The following is a 26,413-nucleotide window of genomic DNA, read 5'->3' as shown; positions in this document are numbered from 1 at the left end:
AAACTATTTGTTTACATAATCATATATTTGGATATTACTCCGATACAATCAGCACCAATCAGGCGAGTTCTGTCACTATACATGGTGATATCCAGTATAACATCAAATGCAAAAACTGTGAACATCTTTCTCTGTGCGAGAATGAAATATACTGTAGATCAGGCTGGAGGGAATAAAGTCAATATTTCTTTAGAAATAACCCTGAAGACCAAACTGATAGTCAAGCCAGAGTTACCAATGTTCGAAATGTTCTGTGCATTTTAAGAAAGGAAATAATGTCAAAATACCTTTTCAAACAAGAACCAGAATTCAATTTGTTTACATTATTTGGGTTACAATTAGCCAAAGACAAAATATATTCAAGGATGAAATTTAACCAATACGTTGAGGCCTGATTTAAAAATCAACCTGTTTCCCTTGGTCAGGAAATAATGTTAATATCACACAACTTAGTTTTTTATCACATGAATATAAACACTTTAATCCCTCCTTTGTAATACATATATAAAACGACAAATTAACTGGACACTGTTACGACTGTGATATTATACTCTACATATTAAGTCCCAAGCCCCATAAACAACCCACAAACTGGATATCTGTCTATCAGACTCTTGGTTCTTCACTGTTGATCATACCCTAGTCAGCAGAACAGTAACTGTCAATATCGCATTACTTTCTATGTTGAATCCCTATTTCTGGTAAGGGGGAGCGTGTGAGTGAGTGAGTGAGTGAGTGAGAGTATGTTTTACGCTGCTTTCTTTCAGGTCTGTAGATAGGGTGGAGGGGAGGAGAGGAATTCACCAATTGATACTTTTCAGGCAGATACAGAAATTTGCAAACTGTAAGTATGGACGCCAGTCCATGACACAGGAGCAACAGTAAATTCTTCACATCATACACGTGTATGAAAGGAAAAGTTGAGGTCAGATAAAAGGTGCTTCTTGTCCCACTGGAAACTTTGAAATATTAGTTTGAAAATTATCATACATGTTTAAATGACTGACTTGACTTTTTCTTGGACTTCTGACATGACTACGTACTTAAGAAGGACTAAAATGAATTATTAAAAAGAAAGAAGATTTTTCAAACATCAAGAGAAAACTATCTCTCAGAAAGTCCATGAGCCAAGAAGAAATGAACCAGTTGCTTGTACTCTCCATCCCCGAAATTTTTTTGATCCACTCAAAAACGCTTACAGAAAAACTCCCAAATCAGCTGGACAAGTCCATGACATGCACATGTTAAAATGCACAAGCTAAATTTCTTCTCATTTGAACCCACCTGATAACATTCATTGTGTTTTCTAAAAGTTTAGCTTGTTTCTCAAAACATGCAGATTCTGTGAAACGGTCCCTTGGTATACATTTTCCTGTGCAAACACATTCAGGTCTGAGAATCACGCAACAACTGAAATAATTAGCAAATAAAGTGTGTCAAACATGACACAGAGTATATTTATGTTGCTAACGGTATCACATGGTGAAATATTCTCGAATCCGACCCTGCGAAACCCCCGTCTTAATGATGATGAGTACAGTATCAAGCTGTCGGACAGTGTCCAACTTGGGTAACGATCCTACACTAAGCAAGTACATGAAACAAGCAACACTCTTGTGGTTGCATCTTTGGTTTGTAAGTCTGTCACATCCAACATAGGACATAATGATAAATGGCCACTAAAATAAAATATAACAAGCATCACTGTAAGTGCTAAGAGGCTTGGTATAAGCTCCTTCGTCTGGACTGTGAGATGCAAGTGGTGATAATATTTCACCCGACACATGCTTGGTCGGGTATCAACTGAGTCTACTGTTGGGTAGGGTGAGTGAGTGAGTGAGTGAGTTGGGTTTAACGCCGCTTTTAACATTATTCCAGTTATATCGCGGCGTGTCAGCTTAATGTGGGCGGAAAGCCCCCAAGTGATGCAGGTCTCAGACGTTTACCACTTGCCACGATCGGGATGCATCTGCAAGTCTTAATGGCATGTCTGCTTAATGTGGGAGGCAAACCCAGAGTAACACAGTTCACAGATGGTTAAACTTTTGTCAAAACATAAGCATGGCAAAGTTGCTAACAGAACAATGATTAAGGGGGGGAATCTACCATTTCAACATGGCATTCTGGTGTGACTAAGGCATATAACTCTGCACAGCACATCGCCGAGCCCAAACCTGATGAAAACAAGTGAATGTTTGGTTGATGTAAGCTAAAAAAGATAAAGACAAAGAAAAATATAACACATAGTTTATAAAGCTAATTCTGGACACAAAAAGCCCTGAAAGCCTGTTGGACACCATGAATGAGTGGAGAAACGTATCAACAGTAGCATTTTACATAAAGTTTCTGAACAAATGTCAAAAGTCCCTATACTGTATGTTGACAATGTGCATGTTTTAATTTGAAATCAGAAAAAATCAACTTATTTTGTCATGGAAAAGGTTCCAGTCTACCCTTGAAACTCCTAACAACAATGCATATACATCGAGAGTCTCCTATCTGCCCGTTTAACAATCTCTATCACAGCTGACTGCAGCACTCATTACTCATACCACATTCATGAACTATGGCAGTTCTTCAGGGTCATATTACTCTGGATGATACCCATACTAGTATCCGAATCTTCAGACAGTGTCAATTGGTCAAAATATGATGCCAGACTTCTCTTATAGAAATGGCAAAAAGATATTTGACAGAAAAGGGCACCTTCCTGAGCCTCACACCTAGAGAGACACACATACCTTAAATATACTCCTCAACTTTTGACAGGGATAATCAGAGGTCATTCTATTTAAATAAAAGTGAGTGAGTGAGTATGGTTTTACGCCGCTTTTAGCAATATTCCAGCAATATCAGGGCGGGGGACACCAGAAATGGGCTTCACCCATTGTACCCATGTCGGGAATCGAACCCGGGTCTTCGGCATGACGAGCGAACGCTTTAACCACTAGGCTACGCGACCGCCCCTTTTAAAAATAAAAGTGAGTGAGTGAGTGAGTTTGATTTTACGCCGCTTTTAGCATTATTCCAGCAATATCACGGCGGGGGACACCAGAAAAAGGGTTCACACATTGTACCCATGTCGGGAATCGGACCCAGGTCTTCGGCGTGACGAGCGAACACTTTAACCACTCAGCTACCCGATCGTCCCTTTAAATAAAAAAATCAGTTTTGTGTATCATGGAAAGATAAAAATAACCCTATAAAATGTGGAGTAGTATAAAATCTTTGTGCAGCATGGCATTGTTCTACAGGAAAGAAAGATTCTCTTCTCAACATTGCTATAGAAGACTGACATTTTTCATTCACTTAAACAGTACCATGGTTACAAAATAAGCTACAAAATCATTAGGTCACCAAACAATCTAAATCTAAACAAATTACAGAAAACTAGCAGCCTCCATCGGCTTCACTGCCCTGTTTCTGTGGACATATTCATTGGGAAACAGACAAAATATACCACTATATTAAACCATCAACTGATCAAGAAACTGTTTACAGTATCTAACATACACTACAAAAAACAAGTTCACGATCACTATTCTTTCGTGTTACTATAGTTAATCTGTCATGCCATGACAGACTAACTATAGTAATGTTAAGAATCAGGTGATCCTTAACCTTTTTTAGTAGTATAGCTCACATCAGAAAAATATATATCGCCATCATTTATAATGAATGATAAAGGAATGCTTATGCACACATAGAAAGGAGAGATCAGAATTAACACATGACTTCATTGATAAGCTGTGGTTTCCTGGTTGGGTCCAAGGCTAATCAGTAACTATAGACATATCCACACACAGTGGCAGTAGATGAACGCATACAGTGTTCTGTATTTTCTCACACCCATACTGATCACAAACACATCAGTCACAAACACAAGCAACATAAACGAAAGCTGACAGTTATTGAAATGAAAGACAAAAGAAATTATGCAGGTTAATATTTTAGAGAATTGGTGCACTATACTGGTATTGATGGACAGAGCAACACTTCATTGCGGAGTAGCACCATATACTACTCAAAAGAAGATAAAGAGTACCCAAACCAGCTGTTCCTTAACTTCTTTTGAGTAGTTTATATGCGCAAACAAATACAGAGTCAATATCAGTGTTTTTCGTTTGAGGCCAAACCAATTAAACGTTTTATTTGAATATTGTTTGGTAAACATAGCAAAATGCAAGCAAACACAAATACAGGTGACCAAAAAATATGGTTATTTGATAAACAAAATTGTTAATCAATTTATTTATTTTTACTTTTGTAAAATAATGGTGGACTTGGTCACTCATCCATAAAAAAATAAAAATAAAACTGGTCTGGCCTATAAACAATCCATTGGGAACTGGTCATTAAAACGTGGAATTGTACACAACTCAAAAGAAGTAAAACACCCTATTTTTTTCTATGACTGTAGTTAATCTGTCAAGGCTGGTGGGTATTACTAAAGACTTTATTTTGGGGAGGATATATTGGTATAACTATGAATGTACTTAAACACCGACTAACCTCAAGTGATGGTTTTAGGCAACCCTCCCCTGAATCTGTCGCCAACCACCCCTTCAATAAATGTCCTCAACCTTGTAGGCTTGTACAGCTGAGATACACCCTGCATGAAGTATTCAACTCCCGCTAACTACCCCTCCCTTTGCTGTGCAGGCCATTTAGCACTACAAGGCATGAAGGCCTATACCAAGCAGGCACTCTGTATCAGTAATATTTACAGCTGTTGTATTGCAGCAGCCCTAGGATCTAAGGGAGGTAACTATGCCTTTTACTACAGCCTAAGCCACTCTGGTGTGAAGGTTAGTAGCATACACAATACTAAAACATTGTTTAAGAGGAATGCAAGTTTCAGTATGACTGTGTCTTTCAACACAATAACATTTCTCAAGAAGTCTCTCTATACATGATAAGGAGTTACAGACTGATGATGAGAGCTGCAGGATCAGAGACATACAGGATGCGTTTTTATAGCCTTCATACACCTCACGTTTTGATAAAGAAAGAACTTGGCTATACATTACGCAGATATATCTGTAACCACAAAGGTTTAATTCAATGCTACTCACGTTCATCTTTCACGAGAACACGTCCCCAATCATGAAAGTACTGATTTCCAAAGAAGCATTGTTAGGCAATTAATTTTTTTAAGTTGGTTACAGAATTATGTTTTGTTCTTGCAATGTCAGTGGTCAAATTTTTGTATTAAAATTATCACAAGGCACATGAATGTGGCCATTTTCCCACCTAAAAGACTGCGCAAAAAGTTATGTCATATTGAAGGGCCGTAACTCTTATCGGCATACATCACTTCAAACTTTGCTATGTATTTTGTATTTCAGAATGAATCCTCATTTCAACATAAACAAATTTTAGTGAGATTTTGTAAATTTTCTTTTTCTTTTTTACATACAATTAGAGTCAAATGTCACTAAAGTCCTTTAATTAAATTTTCATCTTTCACCAACAACAACAAAGATGATTGGCTAAGCATGACCGATTCATGATATTACCAAAATTTTTACAACATGTGTGCATGCACAGATTCCGACACTCCAATATCTCCCTCCCTACAGACTGGTTCCTGGCAGACTTTATGATGAGTAAAGATTCTTGAAAAATAACGCAGTATAGTTCTGATCTTGCACCCTTAACAACAAATATATAACACATGAAAATGGAAAGCTCAAGAAGATCATGTGATATTCCCAGGTCACATCTGTCTGACCACCATTGTCCAAATTAATCTCGTAAAAAGAATCAGAACTTAGAATCGTCTAAAATTGTTCACAAAATTGGTAAAACAGTTTAGTGCAATTTTTTCCACATTTTCAAAAACAACCAACTACACAGTTGGATATCAACACAACATTGTGAAAAGGAAAATGCTTGTACTATGATCTTGAAAATACAGTTTCAAATGAGGGTTTTCAAAGTCAGAAATAATGAACTATATCACTAAATTCATCTAAGGGTCACTTGGTCTGGGGCCAAGCCAACTATTGTACGGCTAAAAGAAATAATAGTCTTGGTTCTCAGGCACCGCCCACATCACCATAAAGTCTGCCGCATGTTTTGTTTTTATTTCCATTTAAAAAAAAATTTTTTTTTAATTATTCCGCATCTTGAATACACAACCCTGGCAGTGAAATGCTACAATACTTAGGAACAATATGATTTCACCAAAATTCACCTTTGGTTACATACTAGTTTGAACTACAAAAAAAAAAACACACAAAAAAAGGATCGCCCGCCTGCACTAAATTTTCAAAAGCCATTGCCCGAGAACCAATTCTTTTATTTTTTTAAGCCTAAGCATCGACCCGACAGAGCTACAGTAATGTACAATCAGCTAGTTCCAGACCAGGCCTTCAATCAGCCAGGTCCAGACCAGGCCTTCAATCAGCCAGGTCCAGACCAGGCCTTCAATCAGCTAGTTCCAGACCAGGCCTTCAATCAGCCAACTGGCAGAGGAAAATTGTCCCCAATACTTGGTATATCCATTTTCAGCAACCATTGTGGCCAACCAATCTCCACTTTTATGACAAGTAGGAGGGACACTTCAATAACAAGTACGGGGAAAAAGCTATCTGCCCTGGACTTTCCCAGGGACACTTAAAAATGAGGCACTTCTCTAAGATGATGTCTGAACGAACAACATAAATATATCTGTGTTTGTATATACATGGTCTTCTTTGACTTCCTGTGCCCTGACAAGTCGCATGACGAGGCACCACAGCAAATACATTACACCTGAAAACAATCAACAATGCCTGATATGTGATCTTCACACATAACACAGAGGAATCACCATAACAAATATACACAGCTTCACGTCACAGTGACAACATAGGAAACACGGACTCATTTCAGGTCTTATGCATTGGTGGATTTTCGAAGGCTGATAGAATGACAGAAAGGGATGATAGGATTGTTCAAAATACAAAATACAAAATATGTACGCTTAACAAGATCTTCCCATACAGATATGGACTCCTGTATCCATTGAAATAAAGACTGAGAACACATAACCTATACTCCCACATCATTCTTTATCACAGAATAAGATGGTCATCGTGTACATGGTGTAGGAAAATAACACTGCACAAAAATAACAAGTTTGTTTCTCTCCACCGTGATCAAAGAAAAAGAATAACTCTTCTGAATCATAACATTACTTGAAAAGAAATCGGAACATACAACTGAAATCGAAATGCAAAAACAATTTCCGTAACATTTCCTTATATTTTAATTTTTTTTTTAAAACTGTTGATTTTCTGTTCCATCATTTTTTAATGTTTTAAAAATAAAAACTGTATCTAAATTATTTTCAACAACTGGGGATTGAAAAAAACATTCCGCTAAGCTTTGGTAACTTTGCACAAAGCCTTGATAGAGATCCACAGCAAGCCTCCAACTTCACAGTTGACAGCAATAACAAGAAAATCGGCAGCGGTCAGCCCTCCTCCATCACCGACCAACAACATCCAAGGCTATGTAGCACCTTGAGAACGCAAGACAACACTCATCAGTTGATTGGATAAGAGTTGGGCTTGTTCGATCGGTGGAATCGCTTGTTGACCGCCATGCTTACTATCATGTCTTGTCGTTCTTCTCGCTCGGCAATGCGCTTGGTTTTGCAAATTTTTCTGGGCTGGGTCTGGGTTTCTGAAAGGGATGATGTAAAACGTCAGTACTGGAAGTTCATTCAGGTGGTGAGTGAAATGAGTGGAGTCGAAAAATGATTTAAAGACCGAGAATGGTGACAGGCGCACATGAGATTTGGAATCTAGTGATAAGGGCAAGGGGACTATGATGGCTGGAATGACCTCTTTGTTTATACACAGTGGGAGCTTGCTTCTGGTTCATCATTTTGGATTCAAACCTGGACCAGGCAAATCAGTGGACAAGAGTGTATGATATATGATCATGAAGGTTATGATAGAGTTATCTCCCCTGTCCTACTGACAATCCAAGGACAGGTATTCACTACTGTGACTCTCTGAATCTAATGTACTGGAAACCATATCTGGTGGGGTCCCAGTGAAGGTATTCTATGTACCTACCTCATGGCATGACATGTTCACTGCTGGAAATAGTTGCCTGCCCACTAGTCAAATGCCAGTGACTTTAAATTGGGCTAGTAACATTTCCGTCAAGCTGGCCCAAATGTCTATTTGAAAATTCTTGTCAATACTTATTTATTTCTTGTATTTTCTACAAATCATCAAGTCAGTTGAGGCATCATTTAAGGTCAAAGTTAATTGTCATTTTGTTTTCATTCCGTAGTTTATTGGAAGCTGGGTTATTTCTGTACACTGATTGACTGCATGTACATATGCAATTAGCTGTGGCTGTGAAAGTCGAAGAACCACCACAAATGTATAATACCAAGCAACCTATCAGCTTCGCTGTTGTTAAACATGATAATCTCAAGACTATTTTAATACATTTTGCAAATGGTGACCTCCATAAAGTAGGGCTAGTAAAATATGCAACATTTACAGTTAACAAGCCGTCCTGGCCAGTGAACCTTGGATACTAATTCCTACACTGGACATGCACAGCAATATCTGAGTAACAGATTCCCTAATTGAGTAATCATGAGAATTTGTTCACTCTACACCGTGAATCAACATATATGAATGATATCTCCAACTAAAAACATGCTGTATTTGATAAATAAACTCTATAAATATGCATAATGACTTACAGTTCCATCAGTTTTACTTGTTCAGAATGGACAATGAATTACTGGCTCAGCGTGACATCATCATAATGGTTTACACACAGGAGATTTATACGGCTAAGTACTTCCCTGACGGACTAGGGCTGGAACGGGTAACTCGGGTACTCGGGTCGGGTGGGTCCTGAGTAGGACCCGGGTACCCACAGGACTACCCGGACCCGTGGTAAGTTACGTGATAGATTGTTTAATGGCAAAAACTCACTATAGCTCAGTGGTTACACTACAAGTCGCTAATGTTCGCATTTCTTTCTGACGGTGCATTGATTCCTTTTGACTTGTAAATGTTTGAGTAAAGATAAAGCTTCAGTCAACTTCAGTGAACGCATGTATCTAAATAGTTTTAGCCAGGGCTGCGGTCAAACAAATACCAATCAGACATTTTGTTCCCATTTCTTGAGACCTACAGCGGGTACCCGGGTAGGGTCGGGTAATAGGGGTTCGGGTACCCGGGTAGTAAATTTGGACTCGTCCCAGCCCTATTGGATACAGTGTTTTAAAAGATTCAATCTTCCTTCTGCCCAGCTGACAAAAGGTATTTGTGTGATTGGTTAACTTAGGCATATTCTAATAGTATCCAATCAGATTCAATATCCAATTTAATTTCATGATAGGCCAAAGCTAGCAAGAGCACTTAGGCTACACTATTTGACAGAGAAGACATGAGGACATGTTTGTAAACCATCACAGCAAAGTCACGGAAAAAACCCAGCAATTAATCCATTTCTATTTTATTTTATGACTGTGGATATTGACTTTGTTTTAAATTGACGATCATTTGTGCAAAACTTGAAAATAAATCCTGTATTGGAAAAAGTAACAATACATGCTTAAGTATATATACTACTCAAAAGAAGTTAAGGATCACCAGACTCTTTCCTATTATTATAGTTATTCTGTCATGCCATGACACCCCTATTTACTACTGGGATTGCAATGTGTTTAGTAGTCTGTCTTACAGACCCTGATACAAATATATATCAAAAATAGCCCATGCAAGTCTATAATGTTTGGCAAGTCTAGATCACTGCAGTATCTTCTGAAAATGAAGAGAGTCACTGGGCTCCTTTTTATTATATTTTTATTAAGATAACTGAACAACTGTTTTTTTATGTACGATATGTTCAATTCAGAGACTAAATGTTAGTCTATGTGTTTAGCTGTATTCCTGATATACTAGTGGTTATAAGATGAATGATAAGACTGGGTTGTCAAGCATCCTTTTACAACTTACGACCAAATGATAATTCAAATATTCACATTTTGTACAGAATTGTTGGTATATGACTTTTCATATATACTGTTCAAAAGAAGTTAAATCTGTCCTGGCATGACAGATTAACTATTGTCATATGAAAGGATCAAATGTTGTTACTTCTTTTGAGTAGAATATAAATGTCAGTATCGTCTTGTTCTGTATAAATATATATATATATATTTTATAACGTGCGGTTTCTGCTCTAGACTAAGGAAAATATTATAGCATTGCACCCTTACTGCAGAATAACTGCATCTCATTTTATGTACATGATCCATATCAATTTAGATGATACCAAGAGTCATCAACAGATGACATCTCACCCCTGATGGAATTTGGCTACTTATACCCCATCTTTGGTTCAGTGCCCTTAGATAAAAATAATGCTGTTCAGTATTTTTCAAAATCCCAAATGAAACGTCACCAGTTCACCACTAGACTGATCTTTATAGCAAGTTTCAACTAGAAATATTTATTTTGGTGTTCTGCTGAGGAAACAGAAAACAACTTGTTTTCATCATGAAAAATCATGACAACAAAAAAAAGAAGAAGAAAAGAATAAATATCCCAAATCATCAAAAAGCACCAGTTCCTAACTAGACTGATCTATATAGACAGTTTCATAAGAAATATTTAACGGTTTTGGAGTTCTGCTCCGGAAATGGAAAATGGACGCTGATGGATGGACGGACGGATGGACATGCTGATCATTCAAAACGGGGGGATAAACATAGATCCCTATATTATCATGATTATGAAATATAAAACATAATAATTTAAAAACAGAAACATCTATTTGTGTATTAAGGTTTCTTAGACCATACATGCTAAATGTTAATGTGTGGAGAGTATTTTGGTAGCTTTCCATGTCAGACTGTATAATTACAAAAGAGAGCAGCAAAGCTGCACGTTGAACCAGCTAACATTTACAAACAAAACACAAACAGCCAACAAGAAAGATGCATGCTGCAGTACCAAATAATGCAACGATGGAGCTGATGATGTTCCACAGAAACTCACATGGATGTTTGGGTTTACCACAGGCATGCTGCTGAACACTGGTGGCGATGTGCCAGGGAGGAACGCTGGCGGGGCTGTCACCGTTGCTGCTGCCACCGACCCCGTGTGTGGGCCTGACTGATGACCAGGAGTGTGGCCAGGTGGGTGCGAGGGAGGGTGGAAAGGCTGACCCGGCAAACTGCGTCTCATCGGACTCGGGGGACTTTTAGCTACGAACGTCAAACCTGGCAGCAGAACAACACAATGTGTGACGATGGGTGAATGAGTGAGCACACCAAGAAATACTGAAAGGAGAAGGAGGAGGAGACTGTGGAGGAGAGAAAAGGAAACGGAGGAAGAGAGGAAGGACATGAGACGGTGGGACGGAGAGAAGGTAGGGAAGGGGTGAGCAGGTGGAGGTTTCAAGGTGGAGAAGGGAAAGTAGAGGAGAGGAGAAGGTTGAGGAGGAGAGTAAAGGAGGAGTGGAGGAAGAGAATGTGAGAAGTAGTAGGGAAGGAGAAGGTTGAGGGAAGAAGCAGGAGAGGAGAGGGATGACAAGGTGGAGAAGGTAGAGGAGAGTGAGAGGAGAAGAGGGAGTGGAGAAGGTGGAGAGGAGAGGGATGAGGTTGGGAAGAGAAGATGGAGTGGAAAAGTGCAGAGAGGAGAGGGATGACAAGGTGGAGAAGGTAGAGGAGAGGGAGAGGAGAAGGTGGAGAGGAGAGGGATGAGGTTGGGAAGAGAAGATGGAGTGGAAAAGTGCAGAGAGGAGAGGGATGACAAGGTGGAGAAGGTAGAGGAGAGGGAGTGGAAAAGTGCGGAGAGGAGAGGGATGAGGTGGCAAGAAGGTAGAGGAGGTTGGTTGGTTTGTTTGTTGTTTAACAACGCACTCAGCAATATTCCAGCTATATGACGGCGGTCTGTAAATAATCGAGTCTGTACCAGACAATCCATAATATCTTACAGCAAGCATGGGTTGCTGAAGACCTATTCTACCCCGGAATCTTCACGGGTCAGGTAGAGGAGGAGAAGGCAGATAGGAGAGGAGAGGAGAAGGCATGGAGGAGAAAAGGTGGAGGAGAGAAGGTGGGGGAGAGAAGGAGAGGAGAATGTGGAAAGGAGAGAAGAGGTAGAGGAGATGAGAATGAAGAGAGGAGAGGTGGAGGATAGGAGAAGGTTGAGGAGAAGGTGGAGGAACAGGTCGAGAGGAGTAGGTGGAGAGAAGAAGTGGAGGTGAGGAGGAAAAGGAAAAGCAGAGAAGGTGGAGGAGAGGAGAAGCGAAAGGAGAAAGTGGAGAAGGATGAGAAGGTGGAAGAGAGAAGAGGTGGAGGAGAGGAGGAGAGATGTGGAGAGGATGAGAAGGTGGAGGGGAGATGGTGAGAGAAGGTTGAGGAGAGGATGAGGTGGGGTGGAGGATGAGAAGTTGGAGGGGAGGAGATGAAGGAGTGAATCATGCTTGATTATCTATCCTTTTCTGTGCACAGGTCCACAAACTGTCTGTGCCATTTTTATTTAAGTGTTAGTAGTCACAATTGTAAATGAATTTAGAGATTTTTGTTGGGGAGTGCAGCACCTTTTCTGGTTAGGGTAAAAATATGAGCTATCTACTAAACTAGTCTCAGAGGGTTTCCTTTTAATCATTAAGGTGTCAGGCTTTATTGAATGAAGCAGTGGAACCAAGAATAATTTATTTAGTCTATTTCCAGGCAGAGAGCGATAATCAGCAGTGCTACATATAGATATATATCAGCCTGAATGTAATCAGGCTAGTGGTTAATACCACAAGCAAACATCAGTACCGGTCAGCCAGGGGCTCATTCCACAAAGTGATCATACCACTGTTAAAGTATGGCAGTTACGATCACCTCAGCACTAAGATCACTTTGGGAACAGGGTACAGGACACTAGATTGTGACACTCGATCCCCATTTCTGTTGGCTCCTGTTACAAGCAGGGGGTACCCTCAGATTCCCCATTGTTTTATACAATGTTTAGAATTTTCAACAACTGTTTTTGCACAGAATATCTACTGAAAAAGGTTGGATAATCAAGAATGATGGCTTCACATTACTTTCCAAATCACAATGAAACATGACGATAAAAGCCTGCCTGATAAGGAACATCTGCGACACAGGCAAAGCAAGGCAAAGGCTGTAAGATGCTGCACATGGATTATGGATGAAGTGTGCTCTTGGTGCCTGGATCACATAGATAGATCAGAAGTGATTGTAGACATGAAATGCAAACTAGATCATAAAGCACATCCAGCCAGGCAAACATAACAAACAACAGCCCCCTTCTGAAACATTCGCAAACACTATAATGGACCACCAATGTGAGGTGAAGTGTAATTGAGTTTTATGTCACGTTCCAGATCATTTCACTCATATAGAGACTCCAAGACATTCCAAGATATGTGTGTGTGTGTGTGTGTGTGTGTGTGTGTGTGTGTGTGTGTGTGTGTGTGTGTGTGTGTGTGTGTGTCTGTCTGTGTGTGTGTGTGTCTGTGTGTGTGTGTGTGTGTGTGTCTGTGCTTGTACTAGTCCAGACTTTTTATTGTGCTTCCCATTGAGATACCATGCCATAGTTTACCATGGCTACCTAATGCAGATACATTATACTGGCACCAAGCCGGCCAGTACTTGTTTTAATCACTAAATGTTAAGCACCAGGAAGGGAAACAACAAGTATTATGTAGTCTAAACATCTTTAGGTACAAGGCCAGGGGATTGAACCACCGACCTTCCTCTCTCTTGGAAGATGCTCTAGGACAACTAATGTGTGTTCGACTGACTGGCTGTGAAGAGGCAACAAACTTGTTATTCTGATGTATACAAACCAACATTCATCTACCTGTGGTGACAAGAAGAGTTGGGGGCACTGAAACTAATGCCTACCAGGTGACAGGTGACAGGTGACAGTGGTCTGGCTGTGGTATTGGAAACAGACTATTGTGTGCTAAGAGCATGCTAAGATATCTCCTAGGTGACAGTGGTCTGGCTGTGGTATTGGAAACAGACTATTGTGCACTGATCTGACCATACAAAGATACCTACCAGATGACAGTAGTCTGGCTGTAGTGATAAGAAGAGTTTTGAAGACTTAAACAGATCAGGCTAAGATACCTACCGAATGAGTTGTATCGGTGTGGTGTATGAAACATACACAATTGTGCACTGATCTGAGCTCACTAAGATACCACCCAGGTGACAGTGGTCTGGCTGTGGTACTGGAAACAGACTTTTGTGCACCAAGAGCATGCTAAGATATCTCCCAGGTGACAGTCATATGGCTGCAGTGTTGGAAACAGACTATTGGGCACTGATCTGAGCTCACTAAGATATCTCCCAGGTGACAGTCATATGGCTGTAGTGTTGGAAACAGACTATTGGGCACTGATCTGAGCTCACTAAGATATCTCCCAGGTGACAGTTGTATGGCTGTAGTGTTGGAAACAGACTATTGTGCATTGATCTGAACACACTAAGAAACCTGTCTACCAGATGACAATGGTCTGGCTGTGGTATTGGAGGAGGCATAGGGTATTGTGCATCAATATGAACTTGCTAAGATACCTACCAGGTGACAGTGGTCTGGCTGTGGTATTGGAGGAGGCATAGGGTATTGTGCCCCGATATGAACTTGCTAAGATACCTACCAGGTGACAGTGGTCTGGCTGTGGTATTGGAGGAGGCATAGGGTATTGTCCCCCGATATGAACTTACTAAGATACCTACCAGGTGACAGTGGTCTGGCTGTGGTATTGGAGGAGGCATAGGGTATTGTGCCCCGATATGAACTTGCTAAGATACCTACCAGGTGACAGTGGTCTGGCTGTGGTGTTGGAGGAGGCATAGGGTATTGTGCCCCGATATGAACTTGCTAAGATACCTACCAGGTGACAGTGGTCTGGCTGTGGTATTGGAGGAGGCATAGGGTATTGTGCCCCGATATGAACTTGCTAAGATACCTACCAGGTGACAGTGGTCTGGCTGTGGTATTGGAGGAGGCATTGGGTATTGTGCCCCGATATGAACTTGCTAAGATACCTACCAGGTGACAGTGGTCTGGCTGTGGTGTTGGAGGAGGCATAGGGTATTGTGCCCCGATATGAACTTGCTAAGATACCTACCAGGTGACAGTGGTCTGGCTGTAGTATTGGAGGAGGCATTGGGTATTGTGCCCCGATATGAACTTGCTAAGATACCTACCAGGTGACAGTGGTCTGGCTGTGGTATTGGAGGAGGCATAGGGTATTGTGCCCCGATATGAACTTGCTAAGATACCTACCAGGTGACAGTGGTCTGGATGTGGTGTTGGAGGAGGCATAGGGTATTGTGCCCCGATATGAACTTGCTAAGATACCTACCAGGTGACAGTGGTCTGGCTGTGGTGTTGGAGGAGGCATAGGGTATTGTGCCCCGATATGAACTTGCTAAGATACCTACCAGGTGACAGTGGTCTGGCTGTGGTGTTGGAGGAGGCATAGGGTATTGTGCCCCGATATGAACTTGCTAAGATACCTACCAGGTGACAGTGGTCTGGCTGTGGTATTGGAGGAGGCATAGGGTATTGTGCCCCGATATGAACTTGCTAAGATACCTACCAGGTGACAGTGGTCTGGCTGTGGTATTGGAGGAGGCATAGGGTATTGTGCCCCGATATGAACTTGCTAAGATACCTACCAGGTGACAGTGGTCTGGCTGTGGTATTGGAGGAGGCATAGGGTATTGTGTCCCGATATGAACTTGCTAAGATACCTACCAGGTGACAGTGGTCTGGATGTGGTATTGGAGGAGGCATAGGGTATTGTGCCCCGATATGAACTTGCTAAGATACCTACCAGGTGACAGTGGTCTGGCTGTGGTATTGGAGGAGGCATAGGGTATTGTGCCCCGATATGAACTTGCTAAGATACCTACCAGGTGACAGTGGTCTGGCTGTGGTATTGGAGGAGGCATAGGGTATTGTGCCCCGATATGAACTTGCTAAGATACCTACCAGGTGACAGTGGTCTGGCTGTGGTGTTGGAGGAGGCATAGGGTATTGTGCCCCGATATGAACTTGCTAAGATACCTACCAGGTGACAGTGGTCTGACTGTGGTGTTGGAGGAGGCATAGGGTATTGTGCCCCGATATGAACTTGCTAAGATACCTACCAGGTGACAGTGGTCTGGCTGTGGTATTGGAGGAGGCATAGGGTATTGTGCCCCGATATGAACTTGCTAAGATACCTACCAGGTGACAGTGCTCTGGCTGTGGTATTGGAGGAGGCATAGGGTATTGTGCCCCGATATGAACTTGCTAAGATACCTACCAGGTGACAGTGGTCTGGCTGTGGTGTTAGAGGAGGCATAGGGTATTGTGCCCCGATATGAACTTGCTAAGATACCTACCAGGTGACAGTGGTCTGGCTGTGGTGTTGGAGGAGGCATAGGGTATTGTGCCCCGATATGAACTTGCTAAGATACCTACCAGGTGACAGTGGTCTGGCTGTGGTGTTGGAGGAGGCATAGGGTATTGTGCCCCGATATGAACTTGCTAAGATACCTACCAGGTGACAGTGGTCTGGCTGTGGTGTTGGAGGAGGCATAGGGTATTGTGCCCCGATATGAACTTGCTAAGATACCTACCAGGTGACAGTGGTCTGGCTGTGGTGTTGGAGGAGGCATAGGGTATTGTGCATCAATATGAACTTGCTAAGATACCTACCAGGTGACAGTGGTCTGGCTGTGGTGTTGGAGGAGGCATAGGGTATTGTGCCCCGATATGAACTTGCTAAGATACCTACCAGGTGACAGTGGTCTGGCTGTGGTATTGGAGGAGGCATAGGGTATTGTCCCCCGATATGAACTTGCTAAGATACCTACCAGGTGACAGTGGTCTGGCTGTGGTATTGGAGGAGGCATAGGGTATTGTCCCCCGATATGAACTTGCTAAGATACCTACCAGGTGACAGTGGTCTGGCTGTGGTGTTGGAGGAGGCATAGGGTATTGTGCCCCGATATGAACTTGCTAAGATACCTACCAGGTGACAGTGGTCTGGCTGTGGTATTGGAGGAGGCATAGGGTATTGTGCATCAATATGAACTTGCTAAGATACCTACCAGGTGACAGTGGTCTGGCTGTGGTGTTGGAGGAGGCATAGGGTATTGTGCCCCGATATGAACTTGCTAAGATACCTACCAGGTGACAGTGGTCTGGCTGTGGTATTGGAGGAGGCATAGGGTATTGTGCCCCGATATGAACTTGCTAAGATACCTACCAGGTGACAGTGGTCTGGCTGTGGTATTGGAGGAGGCATAGGGTATTGTGCCCCGATATGAACTTGCTAAGATACCTACCAGGTGACAGTGGTCTGGCTGTGGTGTTGGAGGAGGCATAGGGTATTGTGTCCCGATATGAACTTGCTAAGATACCTACCAGGTGACAGTGGTCTGGCTGTGGTGTTGGAGGAGGCATAGGGTATTGTGCCCCGATATGAACTTGCTAAGATACCTACCAGGTGACAGTGGTCTGGCTGTGGTATTGGAGGAGGCATAGGGTATTGTGTCCCGATATGAACTTGCTAAGATACCTACCAGGTGACAGTGGTCTGGCTGTGGTATTGGAGGAGGCATAGGGTATTGTGCCCCGATATGAACTTGCTAAGATACCTACCAGGTGACAGTGGTCTGGCTGTGGTATTGGAGGAGGCATAGGGTATTGTGTCCCGATATGAACTTGCTAAGATACCTACCAGGTGACAGTGGTCTGGATGTGGTATTGGAGGAGGCATAGGGTATTGTGCCCCGATATGAACTTGCTAAGATACCTACCAGGTGACAGTGGTCTGGCTGTGGTATTGGAGGAGGCATAGGGTATTGTGCCCCGATATGAACTTGCTAAGATACCTACCAGGTGACAGTGGTCTGGCTGTGGTATTGGAGGAGGCATAGGGTATTGTGCCCCGATATGAACTTGCTAAGATACCTACCAGGTGACAGTGGTCTGGCTGTGGTGTTGGAGGAGGCATAGGGTATTGTGCCCCGATATGAACTTGCTAAGATACCTACCAGGTGACAGTGGTCTGGCTGTGGTGTTGGAGGAGGCATAGGGTATTGTGCCCCGATATGAACTTGCTAAGATACCTACCAGGTGACAGTGGTCTGGCTGTGGTATTGGAGGAGGCATAGGGTATTGTGCCCCGATATGAACTTGCTAAGATACCTACCAGGTGACAGTGCTCTGGCTATGGTATTGGAGGAGGCATAGGGTATTGTGCCCCGATATGAACTTGCTAAGATACCTACCAGGTGACAGTGGTCTGGCTGTGGTGTTAGAGGAGGCATAGGGTATTGTGCCCCGATATGAACTTGCTAAGATACCTACCAGGTGACAGTGGTCTGGCTGTGGTGTTAGAGGAGGCATAGGGTATTGTGCCCCGATATGAACTTGCTAAGATACCTACCAGGTGACAGTGGTCTGGCTGTGGTGTTGGAGGAGGCATAGGGTATTGTGCCCCGATATGAACTTGCTAAGATACCTACCAGGTGACAGTGGTCTGGCTGTGGTATTGGAGGAGGCATAGGGTATTGTGCCCCAATATGAACTTGCTAAGATACCTACCAGGTGACAGTGGTCTGGCTGTGGTATTGGAGGAGGCATAGGGTATTGTGCCCCGATATGAACTTGCTAAGATACCTACCAGGTGACAGTGGTCTGGCTGTGGTGTTGGAGGAGGCATAGGGTATTGTGCCCCGATATGAACTTGCTAAGATACCTACCAGGTGACAGTGGTCTGACTGTGGTGTTGGAGGAGGCATAGGGTATTGTGCCCCGATATGAACTTGCTAAGATACCTACCAGGTGACAGTGGTCTGGCTGTGGTATTGGAGGAGGCATAGGGTATTGTGCCCCGATATGAACTTGCTAAGATACCTACCAGGTGACAGTGCTCTGGCTGTGGTATTGGAGGAGGCATAGGGTATTGTGCCCCGATATGAACTTGCTAAGATACCTACCAGGTGACAGTGGTCTGGCTGTGGTGTTAGAGGAGGCATAGGGTATTGTGCCCCGATATGAACTTGCTAAGATACCTACCAGGTGACAGTGGTCTGGCTGTGGTGTTGGAGGAGGCATAGGGTATTGTGCCCCGATATGAACTTGCTAAGATACCTACCAGGTGACAGTGGTCTGGCTGTGGTGTTGGAGGAGGCATAGGGTATTGTGCCCCGATATGAACTTGCTAAGATACCTACCAGGTGACAGTGGTCTGGCTGTGGTGTTGGAGGAGGCATAGGGTATTGTGCCCCGATATGAACTTGCTAAGATACCTACCAGGTGACAGTGGTCTGGCTGTGGTGTTGGAGGAGGCATAGGGTATTGTGCATCAATATGAACTTGCTAAGATACCTACCAGGTGACAGTGGTCTGGCTGTGGTGTTGGAGGAGGCATAGGGTATTGTGCCCCGATATGAACTTGCTAAGATACCTACCAGGTGACAGTGGTCTGGCTGTGGTATTGGAGGAGGCATAGGGTATTGTCCCCCGATATGAACTTGCTAAGATACCTACCAGGTGACAGTGGTCTGGCTGTGGTATTGGAGGAGGCATAGGGTATTGTGTCCCGATATGAACTTGCTAAGATACCTACCAGGTGACAGTGGTCTGGCTGTGGTGTTGGAGGAGGCATAGGGTATTGTGCCCCGATATGAACTTGCTAAGATACCTACCAGGTGACAGTGGTCTGGCTGTGGTATTGGAGGAGGCATAGGGTATTGTGCATCAATATGAACTTGCTAAGATACCTACCAGGTGACAGTGGTCTGGCTGTGGTGTTGGAGGAGGCATAGGGTATTGTGCCCCGATATGAACTTGCTAAGATACCTACCAGGTGACAGTGGTCTGGCTGTGGTATTGGAGGAGGCATAGGGTATTGTGCCCCGATATGAACTTGCTAAGATACCTACCAGGTGACAGTGGTCTGGCTGTGGTATTGGAGGAGGCATAGGGTATTGTGCCCCGATATGAACTTGCTAAGATACCTACCAGGTGACAGTGGTCTGGCTGTGGTGTTGGAGGAGGCATAGGGTATTGTGCCCCGATATGAACTTGCTAAGATACCTACCAGGTGACAGTGGTCTGGCTGTGGTGTTGGAGGAGGCATAGGGTATTGTGCCCCGATATGAACTTGCTAAGATACCTACCAGGTGACAGTGGTCTGGCTGTGGTATTGGAGGAGGCATAGGGTATTGTGTCCCGATATGAACTTGCTAAGATACCTACCAGGTGACAGTGGTCTGGCTGTGGTATTGGAGGAGGCATAGGGTATTGTGCCCCGATATGAACTTGCTAAGATACCTACCAGGTGACAGTGGTCTGGCTGTGGTATTGGAGGAGGCATAGGGTATTGTGTCCCGATATGAACTTGCTAAGATACCTACCAGGTGACAGTGGTCTGGATGTGGTATTGGAGGAGGCATAGGGTATTGTGCCCCGATATGAACTTGCTAAGATACCTACCAGGTGACAGTGGTCTGGCTGTGGTATTGGAGGAGGCATAGGGTATTGTGCCCCGATATGAACTTGCTAAGATACCTACCAGGTGACAGTGGTCTGGCTGTGGTATTGGAGGAGGCATAGGGTATTGTGCCCCGATATGAACTTGCTAAGATACCTACCAGGTGACAGTGGTCTGGCTGTGGTGTTGGAGGAGGCATAGGGTATTGTGCCCCGATATGAACTTGCTAAGATACCTACCAGGTGACAGTGGTCTGGCTGTGGTGTTGGAGGAGGCATAGGGTATTGTGCCCCGATATGAACTTGCTAAGATACCTACCAGGTGACAGTGGTCTGGCTGTGGTATTGGAGGAGGCATAGGGTATTGTGCCCCGATATGAACTTGCTAAGATACCTACCAGGTGACAGTGCTCTGGCTATGGTATTGGAGGAGGCATAGGGTATTGTGCCCCGATATGAACTTGCTAAGATACCTACCAGGTGACAGTGGTCTGGCTGTGGTGTTAGAGGAGGCATAGGGTATTGTGCCCCGATATGAACTTGCTAAGATACCTACCAGGTGACAGTGGTCTGGCTGTGGTGTTAGAGGAGGCATAGGGTATTGTGCCCCGATATGAACTTGCTAAGATACCTACCAGGTGACAGTGGTCTGGCTGTGGTGTTGGAGGAGGCATAGGGTATTGTGCCCCGATATGAACTTGCTAAGATACCTACCAGGTGACAGTGGTCTGGCTGTGGTGTTGGAGGAGGCATAGGGTATTGTGCCCCGATATGAACTTGCTAAGATACCTACCAGGTGACAGTGGTCTGGCTGTGGTATTGGAGGAGGCATAGGGTATTGTGCTCCGATATGAACTTGCTAAGATACCTACCAGGTGACAGTGGTCTGGCTGTGGTATTGGAGGAGGCATAGGGTATTGTCCCCCGATATGAACTTGCTAAGATACCTACCAGGTGACAGTGGTCTGGCTGTGGTGTTGGAGGAGGCATAGGGTATTGTGCCCCGATATGAACTTGCTAAGATACCTACCAGGTGACAGTGGTCTGGCTGTGGTATTGGAGGAGGCATAGGGTATTGTGCCCCGATATGAACTTGCTAAGATACCTACCAGGTGACAGTGGTCTGGCTGTGGTGTTGGAGGAGGCATAAGGTATTGTGCCCCGATATGAACTTGCTAAGATACCTACCAGGTGACAGTGGTCTGGCTGTGGTGTTGGAGGAGGCATAGGGTATTGTGCCCCGATATGAACTTGCTAAGATACCTACCAGGTGACAGTGGTCTGGCTGTGGTATTGGAGGAGGCATAGGGTATTGTGCATCAATATGAACTTGCTAAGATACCTACCAGGTGACAGTGGTCTGGCTGTGGTGTTGGAGGAGGCATAGGGTATTGTGCCCCGATATGAACTTGCTAAGATACCTACCAGGTGACAGTGGTCTGGCTGTGGTATTGGAGGAGGCATAGGGTATTGTGCCCCGATATGAACTTGCTAAGATACCTACCAGGTGACAGTGGTCTGGCTGTGGTATTGGAGGAGGCATAGGGTATTGTCCCCCGATATGAACTTGCTAAGATACCTACCAGGTGACAGTGGTCTGGCTGTGGTGTTGGAGGAGGCATAGGGTATTGTGCCCCGATATGAACTTGCTAAGATACCTACCAGGTGACAGTGGTCTGGCTGTGGTATTGGAGGAGGCATAGGGTATTGTGCCCCGATATGAACTTGCTAAGATACCTACCAGGTGACAGTGGTCTGGCTGTGGTGTTGGAGGAGGCATAAGGTATTGTGCCCCGATATGAACTTGCTAAGATACCTACCAGGTGACAGTGGTCTGGCTGTGGTGTTGGAGGAGGCATAGGGTATTGTGCCCCGATATGAACTTGCTAAGATACCTACCAGGTGACAGTGGTCTGGCTGTGGTATTGGAGGAGGCATAGGGTATTGTGCATCAATATGAACTTGCTAAGATACCTACCAGGTGACAGTGGTCTGGCTGTGGTGTTGGAGGAGGCATAGGGTATTGTGCCCCGATATGAACTTGCTAAGATACCTACCAGGTGACAGTGGTCTGGCTGTGGTGTTGGAGGAGGCATAGGGTATTGTGCCCCGATATGAACTTGCTAAGATACCTACCAGGTGACAGTGGTCTGGCTGTGGTGTTGGAGGAGGCATAGGGTATTGTGCCCCGATATGAACTTGCTAAGATACCTACCAGGTGACAGTGGTCTGGCTGTGGTGTTGGAGGAGGCATAGGGTATTGTGCCCCGATATGAACTTGCTAAGATACCTACCAGGTGACAGTGGTCTGGCTGTGGTGTTGGAGGAGGCATAGGGTATTGTGCCCCGATATGAACTTGCTAAGATACCTACCAGGTGACAGTGGTCTGGCTGTGGTGTTGGAGGAGGCATAGGGTATTGTGCATCAATATGAACTTGCTAAGATACCTACCAGGTGACAGTGGTCTGGCTGTGGTGTTGGAGGAGGCATAGGGTATTGTGCCCCGATATGAACTTGCTAAGATACCTACCAGGTGACAGTGGTCTGGCTGTGGTGTTGGAGGAGGCATAGGGTATTGTGCCCCGATATGAACTTGCTAAGATACCTACCAGGTGACAGTGGTCTGGCTGTGGTGTTGGAGGAGGCATAGGGTATTGTGCCCCGATATGAACTTGCTAAGATACCTACCAGGTGACAGTGGTCTGGCTGTGGTGTTGGAGGAGGCATAGGGTATTGTGCCCCGATATGAACTTGCTAAGATACCTACCAGGTGACAGTGGTCTGGCTGTGGTGTTGGAGGAGGCATAGGGTATTGTGCCCCGATATGAACTTGCTAAGATACCTACCAGGTGACAGTGGTCTGGCTGTGGTATTGGAGGAGGCATAGGGTATTGTGCATCAATATGAACTTGCTAAGATACCTACCAGGTGACAGTGGTCTGGCTGTGGTGTTGGAGGAGGCATAGGGTATTGTGCCCCGATATGAACTTGCTAAGATACCTACCAGGTGACAGTGGTCTGGCTGTGGTATTGGAGGAGGCATAGGGTATTGTGCCCCGATATGAACTTGCTAAGATACCTACCAGGTGACAGTGGTCTGGCTGTGGTGTTGGAGGAGGCATAGGGTATTGTGCCCCGATATGAACTTGCTAAGATACCTACCAGGTGACAGTGGTCTGGCTGTGGTGTTTGAGGAGGCATAGGGTATTGGACTAGAAACTGTACGGGGACGGACTGTGTGACCAGACATATCATGCTGTTTGCTCATCTCGTTAAAGTGCCTGAAAACATGAAATAATTCAATTACATGTGGTGGAAAAATATCATCTCTGCAAGATGGTCCCTCCTTCAGACATTTGACCAAAACAATGTAAATCACTTGACTCAGGTAGACAGGAAGCAAACAATTCAAGTCAACAAGCGAATTGTCCATGTTTTGAGACAATGACACAATGAACACCATTTGTAAAGTCTCAGAAAGTGAGTGAAAGTTTTCTTCAGTCACATCAGCAATATTTTAGTTATATCATGGCAACTTGTAAATATTCATCTATGGGGCAGGTTGGTAGACTACATTACCAAATATCCTTGCCACTGACACACGATCAGTCAGGTCACTAATTGTAACCCCCAAATGCTCATGGGAGGACTCTTACAAACAGCATTAAGTAATGGGGACCTATTCTGCCCTGGAATTCAGACATGGCTGCTAAAGTGCCATCATGAGTGCCAATAGTAATATGCCATGAAAAAGCTATGTGAGAAACTTGAGCAAAATTACACTAGTGATGCCATCTGCAGTCAGTTTTTCAGTTCTGTGGCTGAACCTGATCTTACCTCTCGTCATCCATCTCAAGACTGGACTCGCTCTCAGACAGATGGCGGCAGAGACTCTCCCTCCTCTCCATCTCCAGCTGAAGACGGCGCTGCAGTCGCAGGTTCTCCTCCCGGATGTGCCGCTCCTCCTGGGCGTATTGAGCCATCTTCTCCTCATCTGGAACACACAGCGCCTCAGTATCACAAGGAGAGACACAGTGCCTCTGTATCAGAAGGAGAGACACAGCACCTCTGCATCACAAGGGGAGACACAAAACCTCAGTCTCACAAGGAGAGACACAAAACCTCAGTATTACAAGGCGAGACACAACGCCTTAGTATCACAAGGAGAGACACCATCGTAGTGTTACAAGGAGCGACACCATCGTAGTGTTACAAGGAGACACACATGCACAAATCTAATCTAGCTAAAGTAATCCCAAGGTCATCAGAAGGTAATATCAGCACTTGAATAGTTGGTGAAGATGGGCATTGCAACAAAACTTTACAGTATTTTCATGTTAAGGACAGACATGGGCTATGTAACCATGGTAACAATGAAGCAGCTAGAACACTGTTTGCATATACCTGTAAAACACAGAAGCATAGGAACAAATATCATAATGAGGAACCTAAAGACATTTCCACTGTAATGACATCACTTCAAGTCTAATGAATTCACTTCCGTTTTAATGACTTTGTCCCCCATTTGCAACTAATCGCTTGATTATTTCTGGTTGAAAACATGGACATAAGCTCTCACAAACCTGTCCTACAACACAACACTGGTGCAGTTCACAAAGAAGCAGAACTACCTTAAGAACGACCAATCCAATGACCTTGGCCTTTAAAATTTTATCACTTCAATGCCCTACAACAAGGATGCGATGTACCAAATGTCATCCTACAACAGGAAACCAGGAAACACTTCTTGAGTTAATTTAAACACAAATACCGGTACATTTTTTAAGTGTACAATCTTGAGAGTGAATTTGAGCTCCATTATCAGTGGCAAGTACTTCAAGAACATTCCAAAGGACTATCCAGCCTTCATTCCAAATACGATGTCCCTTGGTGGAATCCAATGTTACAACGAAAATATAGCATACGCCCTACAGCATTATCAGTGAAAGTAGATCATTGACCTACCATCACTTGTCATACATAGTTATTCAAATAAAAGAACTACATTCATATGATCTAAAACATATCTGAAGAAAAAGGCATTTAAGTGAAAATGGCAAACATACTTTACAAATAGCCTTCCCTATGACCTTGACCTCATATATAGGTCACACAAAAACCATCTTGGGCCCACCTAAAGGGAGATATATACCAAGATTCTTTGACAAACAGTAGTTCCTTCTTGAATTTGACAAACTTCAAGCTATGACCATAAGGATGACCTTGAATCTTGACTTGACATTTCAACGTGATACAAAAATGTCCAAGAGTTCTAAAGAAAAAGATATGATATCCTTGATATGTCCAAGCACTGGACAAGCATTTACATGGTGTTGCATAAAAAGCTGCCAACAAATTTTGAAGTTTGGTCGGCTGCTGTGAATGCATGTTCTGATAAGGAGGATCTGTCTGTCCCTGTGTGTACTCACGTTCTGACAAGGAGGATCTGCCTGTCCCTGTGTGTACTCACGTTCTGACAAGGAGGATCTGTCTGTCCCTGTGTGTACTCACATTCTGACAAGGAGAATCTGTCTGTCCCTGTGTGTACTCACATTCTGACAAGGAGGATCTGTCTGTCCCTGTGTGTACTCACGTTCTGACAAGGAGAATCTGTCTGTCCCTGTGTGTACTCACATTCTGACAAGGAGGATCTGTCTGTCCCCGTGTGTACTCACATTCTGACAAGGAGGATCTGTCTGTCCCTGTGTGTACTCACGTTCTGACAAGGAGGATCTGTCTGTCCCTGTGTGTACTCACATTCTGACAAGGAGAATCTGTCTGTCCCTGTGTGTACTCACATTCTGACAAGGAGGATCTGTCTGTCCCTGTGTGTACTCACATTCTGACAAGGAGGATCTGTCTGTCCCTGTGTGTACTCACATTCTGACAAGGAGGATCTGTCTGT

The 26,413-nt window shown here is 43.9% G+C and overlaps 1 protein-coding gene across 2 annotated transcripts in view; it reads right to left on the bottom strand.

Moving 5' to 3' along the window:
- Nucleotides 1-3,069: 3,069 nt before the first annotated feature.
- The window catches only part of LOC124149322 (coiled-coil domain-containing protein 6-like), a 44,328-nt gene continuing 20,984 nt past the window's right edge, over nucleotides 3,070-26,413 (bottom strand). The window contains exons 6-9 of one of the 2 annotated variants that reach the window (XM_046520826.2): nucleotides 24,346-24,502; nucleotides 23,671-23,789; nucleotides 11,031-11,254; nucleotides 3,070-7,674 (exon numbers count right to left, since the gene is read on the bottom strand). In XM_046520826.2, coding sequence (XP_046376782.1) covers nucleotides 7,603-7,674; nucleotides 11,031-11,254; nucleotides 23,671-23,789; nucleotides 24,346-24,502 — 572 coding nt within the window. In that variant the 3' untranslated portion in view covers nucleotides 3,070-7,602. The remainder of the gene's footprint in view (nucleotides 7,675-11,030; nucleotides 11,255-23,670; nucleotides 23,790-24,345; nucleotides 24,503-26,413) is intronic. The other variant, XM_046520827.2, reaches the window with a different exon arrangement.

The sequence above is a fragment of the Haliotis rufescens genome, unplaced genomic scaffold (assembly GCF_023055435.1).
Source record: "Haliotis rufescens isolate VD_foot unplaced genomic scaffold, xgHalRufe1.0.p SCAF_11, whole genome shotgun sequence".
NCBI lineage: Eukaryota > Metazoa > Mollusca > Gastropoda > Lepetellida > Haliotidae > Haliotis > Haliotis rufescens.
The sequence above is the reverse complement of the archived record's forward strand: the minus strand, read 5'-3'. Positions and strand labels throughout refer to the sequence as shown.